The 8,130-nt window shown below is 44.5% G+C and overlaps 1 protein-coding gene across 3 annotated transcripts; it reads left to right on the top strand.

Moving 5' to 3' along the window:
- Positions 1-399: 399 nt before the first annotated feature.
- On the top strand, positions 400-4,737 carry C1GALT1C1 (C1GALT1 specific chaperone 1). 3 transcript variants are annotated; one of them, XM_050964547.1, is made up of 3 exons: positions 400-660; positions 2,754-3,079; positions 3,307-4,737. In XM_050964547.1, the coding sequence occupies exon 3, from the start codon at positions 3,330-3,332 to the stop codon at positions 4,284-4,286; it is 957 nt and encodes a 318-aa protein (XP_050820504.1). In that variant the 5' UTR covers positions 400-660; positions 2,754-3,079; positions 3,307-3,329; the 3' UTR covers positions 4,287-4,737. The 3 variants fall into 3 exon arrangements, with proteins under 3 accessions (XP_050820504.1, XP_050820503.1, XP_050820502.1); XM_050964546.1 differs by lacking the exon at positions 2,754-3,079 and adding an exon at positions 1,535-1,761 and having other exon boundaries at positions 401-660; positions 3,324-4,737; XM_050964545.1 differs by lacking the exon at positions 2,754-3,079 and having other exon boundaries at positions 402-660; positions 3,324-4,737.
- The last annotated feature ends 3,393 nt before the right edge of the window (positions 4,738-8,130 follow it).

The raw sequence follows: 8,130 nt of genomic DNA, 5'->3' as shown, positions 1-8,130 counted from the left end.
CGCTGTGGGTGGGGAGGGCTGTGCGGGGGGGAGGGACAGACTGCACTGTGGGTGGGGAGGGCTGTGGGGGGGGAGGATGGGGAGGAAGAGCTGGGTGGGGAGGGCTGTGCGGGGGGGAGGATGGGGAGGAAGAGCTGGGTGGGGAGGGACGGACTGCGCTGTGGATGGGGAGGGCTGTGCGGGGGGGGGAGGATGGGGAGGGCTGTGGGTGGGGAGGGCTGTGCGGGGGGGGAGGATGGGGAGGGCTGTGGGTGGGGAGGGCTGTGCGGGGGGGAGGGACAGACTGCGCTGTGGGGGGGAGGGCTGTGCGGGAGGGGGGAGGATGGGGAGGAAGAGCTGGGGGGAGGGACAGACTGCGCTGTGGGTGGGGAGGGCTGTGAGGGGGCTGTGCTGCGGGGGGAAGGGCTCTGCTGCGACGGCCGCTGGGCGGGAAGAGAGGGACGTGTGTCCCCTCCCCCTCACCGAGCCCCGCCCCGGCTCCGGCCGCCCCGCACTAGAACTCCCCCGCCCCTGCGAACCAGCGAGTGGCCGCGGCTAGAAGGGCCGCGTACGGCTCGCGCGCCAGGCTGGCCGGAAGAGGAAGTAGTTCCGGCTTCGTCTCGCGGTGGGGGTGGAGCTCGTCCTCGCTGGGCCGGTGGTCCTGTCCGATCGGCGGCACCGGTGAGTGATGGGGAGGGGGCGGCTCCCGCGCACGTGCCAAGGAAGTGTCAACGTTGAGAGAGAAAAAAAACCCCGTTCCGACGGGCTCCAGTGGCGCCCCCCCCGTTCCAACGGGCTCATCTGGCACCCCCCACCGGAAGAGGGGCAATACGCCCCCCGTTCCTACGGGCTCCCGTAGCGCCTCCCACCCCGGAAGAGGGGCGTAACCCCCCCACCGACGGGCTCATCTGGTGCCCCCCACCAGGAGAGGGGCATAGCCCCCGCCGTTCCGACGGGCTCCCGTAACCCCCCCACCGACGGGCTCATCTAGTGCCCCCCACCGGGAGAGGGGCATAATCCCCACCCCATCCCGTTCCGACGGGCTCCTCGGGTGGTCGTCCTCCCCTGGGGGTGATAGGAATAACCGCGCCCCTTCCATTTTACTGCTCTGGTGGGCCCCACCCACCTTTCCCAAAACGTGGATGACTCCCCCCTTCCTTTCCGATTGACCCGCCTCAGGAGAACAGGTTACGGTAAGCAGATGTCCCGATTTTATGGGGACAGTCCCGGTATCTAGGGCTTTGTCTTATGGAGACACCTGTTTCCAGGAGCCGCGCCAGGGTTTTTGGCGCCCTAGGTGCAAGGTCGGCTCGCCGGTCCCGCGGCTCCGGTGGACCTCCCGCAGGCCTTCCTGCGGATGGTCCGCTGGTCCCGCAGCTCCGGTGGACCTGCCGCAGTCTACCGGAGCAGTCTACCGCCCTCCCAAATCCTGGCGCCCTAGGCGACCGCCTAGGTCACTTAAATGGAAGCGCCGGCCCTGCCTGTTTCCCCACCACCACCATCCGCATCCTTTGTCCTGGTTTTTCTTACCTAATATCTGGTCATCCTATAACAGGTGCTGACAAGAGTAAACATCCCTCATCTCCTAGGCTACGTCCAGACTACCCGCCGTATCGGCGGGTTAAAATCGATTGCTCGGGGATCGATATATCGCGTCTAATCTAGACGCGATATATCGATCCCCGAGCGCGCTTATATCGATTCCGGAACTCCATCAACCCCAACGGAGTTCCGGAATCGACAGGGAGAGCCGCGAACATCGATCCCGCGCGGTGTGGACGGGTGAGTAATCCGATCTTAGATATTCGACTTCAGCTACGTTATTCACGTAGCTGAAGTTGCATATCTAGGATCGATTTCCCCCCCGTAGTGTGGACCAGCCCCTAGGGACCTGCCCCTGCACCACTTACCTTCTGCTTGAGTCTGTCTTCCTTCCACGTACCATATTTGTGCAGCAGCAGCAGTCACACGTGTCTCAGCAGTTACTGTCATTAGAAGAAAGTGTCATGGTCTAGCTCAGCCAGGCCAAGTAAAGCTCAAAGGATCCTCTTTGTTCCTGTGCCCTTTCCTAGGACAAGATTGTTAATAAATTGAAGACTCAAAATAGGGCACAACACTAAATAATAGTGACTGTTTCTGCCGCCCACACCTGGGAAGGGGAATGATTTATGCTTCTATGCTAGGTAGCGCTTTCCTGCCTACCATGGGGAGACCCACACTAGCACTCCCCTGACCTTGGGAATCTCTACTCTGCTGCCCTTATCTAAGAGGAAGGAAACCTTATACAGTATTTACGTTTCTGTAGGTTATATGCTTCCTCCTACTCTTGACACTTGCACCTATAACTCCCAGTTTTAAAGGCCCAACGGCTGTAACAGATTAACTGAAATGTATCTGTGCACCCACTGCCCTGTTACAAGGACCACTATGCTGGCCTTCCTTATAAAGGCACTAAACTCTCAAACCCTTTCCCACAGCTCAGGTAATAAATCTGATTAGGACATAATCCAGGTGATTGTTTCCCAGGACAGACAGCTAAGACTATTCTGCAGTTTAGTTGTTAAGGAGACAGCCCACAGAAAGAGCGTGCATCTTACTATACATGTGGCAAGACTCAAGTTTAGCCTGATCTCTAGTGATAAATTCCCCAGCCAAGGAAATGCAGTCACTCTGTGTGGAATGAGAGAAGCAGGATTGTGAATCATACCTGGTAATGGCAAGGCTTTGTCCTTCAAAATAGCTTTACTTGATTAAAGTTTTGGATTGTATTACAGCGAAAACCAAGTTCTTTTGACGGATGTTTCATCTGAGAGCTGCCTGTATCAGCAACTCTGCTTCTCTGAAGATACCTGGATTTCTATGCTAGGGTTCTCAGCTCCCTGGCTTGAGACAGGCTGGAGCTTCCTTAGCTCGCCAAAATTTTAAGCCCACGGGGCATAGGCAGCTAGTACTTATTCTGATACCAACTGCCAGTTTCCACTTCCTTTGTTAGAATAAAGGTAAGCTGCTCCATCCAGTGCACAGACAAGAGATTGAACACAGATTTCTGAGGATAAAGACCTTGAGGGAATACTTTTCCCGAGTTAATTTGGAAACAACTGTATCCTGTAACTTTACCATAATCTTTAGGATTGGTAAAAAAGCATTATAATTCTTGCTGCTCCTCTCATGACAATGTACAGTGGCTTAATTTAAACTACAGTAGAAAGTTAGAGGAACTATAATTGCAATGTAAAAGTTAGGAACCTCTTTTAAACTATGAACAGAAAAAGTTTATGTTGAGATAAAATTTAATCTTTACAAATAATTTCCATAACCTCTCAAAAGGTGTCTTTTCTTTCTAGGAAAAAATGATTTCCGAAAGCAGTTCTTTTGTGAAAGGTATGGTGTTAGGAGGACTCTTCTGTGTATTTGTTACACTCATAGGACATAATAAGATGGGCCATGGGACTAGAGCACATCACCATGAGCATCATCATATTCAAGCACCTAACATAGAAGATGTCTCAAATTTGTCAGAAGCTGAGCGCATGGAGCTCAGCCATAGTATCCGTGTTTATTGTATCATCCTTGTCAAACCTAAAGATCTTGGAAATTGGGCTGCTGTGAAAGAAACATGGAGCAAACACTGTGACAAGGCCGAATTCTACAGTTCTGAAAGTGTTAAGGTGTTTGATTCTGTTGTTCTCAACACAAATGACATGTGGGTGATGGTGAGAAATGCTTATAAATTAGCATATGAACGCTATAAAGATGAGTACAACTGGTTCTTTCTAGCACATCCAACTACATTTGCTGTTATAGAAAATCTCAAATATTTCTTGCTGAAAAAAGACCCATCGCAGCCTTTTTATATAGGTCATACTGTAAAATCAGGAGAGCTTGAGTACGTAGATGGTGATGGAGGAATTGTCTTAAGTATAGAGTCCCTAAAAAGACTCTCTAAAATTTTTGAAGACCCTGATAAGTGTCCAGAACAGGGAGGCTTGCTTTGGAAACTCTCTGAGGATAAACAACTAGCAGTCTGCCTGAAATATACTGGAGTATTAGCTGAAAATGCAGAAGATTCTGAAGGAAAAGATGTCTTTAACACCAAATCAGTTGGTTCTCTTATTAAAGAAGCAATGGCTAATCACCCTCAACAAGTAGTAGAGGGATGCTGTTCTGACATGGCCATCACTTTCAATGGATTGGCTCCTAACCACATGCATGTAATGATGTATGGCGTTTATAGGCTCAGAGCATATGGGCACAATTTCAAAGATGCACTGGTTTTCTTACCTCCCGCAGATTCAGACAATGACTGATAACTGTTCAAAGGCGGCATATGTATTGTGTAGAACATGCAGTCAGCTGTTAATGCATAATGTGACTTGCATGTATACAAGCTGGTGCAATTTTTGTATTTGATGGTATCTGTGTATTTTTTGCACATCGGGGTTTGTTCATTTTAGTTTTAAAAGGGGGAATCTTTTTTTTCTAAAACTTTTATACAAAAATGTTTCTGGCTCAACTGTGTTGGAATGAAAAATGTTAATGGTAATGCTAAAATCTTTGTGTGATAAAGGAAATGAATTTATAGGGGATATTTGTATGGCTAAATATTTATAAGTGAAAACAAATGAATCTTAATCTATTGTAATTTAAATATATTTTTGCAAGATTTTTTGATTTTGAACTCTTCCACGCACTCCTTGAAAATCTTTATATCTTTCTAAGATGTACAAATAAAACTGAAAATACAGATTTAGTATTAAAGTACACCTTTAAGCTGTTTTCTTTACCCTAGTGCATAGAGCAATTTTTTTTTCAGTTTGTTGTAGTCTAGAATAGAAATGTCAGTGGCCTGAATTTTTACACTTTCAGAAAAATGTAGCAGTATAATATGAAGAAACCTAATCAACTTCATAACCAACTGAAGGCTGCTGTGTCTACTGATAGTGCTGTTTAGTCAGACTTCTATAAGAAAAAAACATGCATTTCCTGTTTTACTTTGTACACGTGCTAGCACTGTGCACAGCTGGGAGAGGAGAGCATAACCATTCTCTTCACTGCCTTCTGCAAAAGCACGAGTGAAGCTGAAATTAAGAGGCAGCACACAGATGGGTGCAGGAGACAGAGGGATCAAGCCAGAAGATGTGACCAAGCATGTTTGGTATTGCTGTTGGGACCCATCTAAAGGATCCTTCTAACCATCAGTGGGGGAGGGGAATCTTCATGTAAAACAAATTTGTTCAGGTAACTCAGGAAATGCTCCATTAAACAGAATGTCTAGCAATTTCAAAAAATCACGATGGCAATGTACCTTTAATGTATTCTCACCCAAAACACTGAAGGTGACAATATTGAAATGCTGCATCTGAAACAAAAATATTGTTTGCTATAAATCCAAATTTGGGACTTTTCCTTCTTTCCATGCCATAGTAGACATTACACTACTGTTCACTTCTGTTCTATATTACGTACACTGGTTTTATATACTTAAGTACCATACTCAAGCTGGCTAGTTAAGTGTTTACACATATCACTGCTTCTATGGAAATAATTGGGTTAGCACAAGGGAGGGTGTGTGTGTTTTTAGAGAAAATATCAACCCCAATTGTGGAAAATGTTGTTTTAAATTTCACTTTTACAACAAACTAGTATTAGTTAGCCAATTGCAAGTGTCACAGAAAGGTAGATAGTGACTCAGCGTCACTAAATGTGTAGTACAGACAAGTAGGGAGAAGGTTTGTAATCTGGAATGACCAGTTAAAAATTAAGATGAAAGGATTTTTTTCATTCTTTACCATTTCTATAGTTAGAAGAGTATCCCTTTAACTCATTTATTTTTTCAAAAATTGTTACTGTGACATTAAAACCTGTTAAGCTGTGGCAGAGGAAACTTCAACCAAAGGTAGTTTTATCAAATGTGGATATACATTATCAAAGAAGTCTCTTATAGAAGAACCAACCAAAACTTGTGGAAGTTAAACATTTGAAATACATATATTTAAAACAAACTGGTGCAGTTGTTGGCTGATTTCATTCACCTCATCAAGTCAGGTGTCCTTTTTTAGTAATACCTGGCTCACTCTTATATTGTACTTGGCATCCAGAGATCTGCTATGTAAGGATTGGCTGTTTCATGTAATTGTATGCACAGCAGAGATTCTACAAATAGTTGGATGTGTTACTACTCAAGTACAAGATATTAACATTTATTTTTAACTAACCCATTCCAGTAAGTCAGAAAGTGCTTATGTATTTTCTAAACTCCATATTCATAAAATAATCTTCCCAAAATTATTTTGAACTGCACCTATGGTCAGAAAGGAGACTAAAAATAGGCATCTCCTTACTCAGCTCTCCTACTGTGTAATTCAGAATTCACATAGTGACAAGTTTTTACTCCTGTAAGGAACGTGGTGTCACATGTTATGGGAAAGGGAGCTAGAGTGTATTTAAATCCATACACAAAATTAACTAAATTATAATTAGAGAATCTTTTATGGCTGATGTGAGAACCAGTGAGAGCACAGCTTTACAATCCTGGATATTAGAAAAAGCTAGTTTGGAAGTGTAGCAGAGCTGAGCTGGAAGCCAGTGAAGCAATAAATGTGGAATATTACACTCTATTTAGAGAGCAACTACGTTTTAAATCATTACAGTCTCTACAAGTCACCAGCCTCAGTCCCCCAAGGTCACAGTACCACAGTAAATAGCAGTATTTCTGTGTAGAATTCTTCTGCCCCACCCTTAATTTCAAAAGACGTGGAAGGAGGGGTGTAGTTGTCATGTACTGTTGGTACTAGACTGCTCTATTATAGCTCCTCTGTCTACCTACACATTTCCAACATTTTCTTTGTGGAAAGGGCTATATTTTACTGCACTCCTGCCCTAGCAGAAGGGAACTAGCAGGTTACTCAGTTTATAAAAGTCTTTTTGGCAGGGGGAGATTCAATAGGTATTTCCTTCACCCATTCTTGGTTGATGCTGATAGGCTAAAACTGGGAGGCCTGGCCTACGCCCAAAGTTGCAGCAGTTCAACTAAAGATGTCATTTTAAACAGATTTAATTAACTTGCTCAGTGACTGGACATTCTTAAATCAATGTAAACGTACCCATCTAAAGTTACAGCAGCAAGTTAGAATAAGTGTGTCCATAGAGCAGGGGTTCTCAGACTTTTGTACTGATGACCCCTTTCACACAGCAAGCCTCTGAGTGCGACCTCCCTTATACATTAAAAACACTTAAATATATTTAACACCATTATAAATGTTGGAGGCAAAGAAGGGTTTGGGGTGGAAGCTGACAGTTCATGACCCCCCTGTAATAATCTCATGATCCCCTGAGGGGTCATGACCCCCAGTTTGAAAACCCCTGCCATAGAGGGACCTGCCCTGATATTACTATTCTTTTCCAAGTAGTGGCAGGGCAGGCAATGTTAGCGCTATTTGCTTTACTTGAAAGCAACTTTAAAACTATGCAAATCATAGCCAGAAGCTATTAGAGGTAAGATACTCCCATCCCTCATTCTGTGATCTGTAACCAATTCACTTCCATTTCTTATGTTATCAGCTTCCCTTGTTACCCAAGGGAAGTTTAGTTGACAGTATTTCATCATTTAACATCAACAAGGGAGTCAAAGGGAAAGTAGAATAAATTTCCTATGCAGCCCCTCCCAGAACAGGCCCACTTTTCTGTATTGTGTCAGATGCTTTGTGAAGTAAGGAAAAAATTCTGAATTTACTTGACTAGTACAAATTAAGGCATGTAATGTAATCCCACATACGGTTAATGGTGAGTTCAGAGAAGTTTTATTACCAAGTTTAAAGACTGACATGTAACTGTTTTAGAATAACGTGAGCACTGATATTTGTATTGCTTTCTTTGTGCAACAATGTTAGAGTAGTACCCACCAAACTGGTTAGTTTAGTTTTCATTCCTTGGTTAATGCATTAAGTAGCTGGAGCATTAGAATTCTGCCACTTTCAAAAGTGATGCCTTTTAATTTAGTGTTAGGTGAAGAGGAGAAATCTTCAAACTAGCACTACCTATTAAGTAAAATATATTTCATATCCCATATTTGTAATAAAACTTCAGGATAAGGGAAGAGAGTATTTTTCTAAGTCAATAGTTCTTGAATTAGAGAATCCAAAAATGTTGAAA

The sequence above is a fragment of the Gopherus flavomarginatus genome, chromosome 8, assembly GCF_025201925.1.
Source record: "Gopherus flavomarginatus isolate rGopFla2 chromosome 8, rGopFla2.mat.asm, whole genome shotgun sequence".
Taxonomy (NCBI): domain Eukaryota; kingdom Metazoa; phylum Chordata; order Testudines; family Testudinidae; genus Gopherus; species Gopherus flavomarginatus.
Note: the sequence above shows the minus strand (reverse complement) of the source record. Positions and strands in the feature narration are given on the sequence as shown.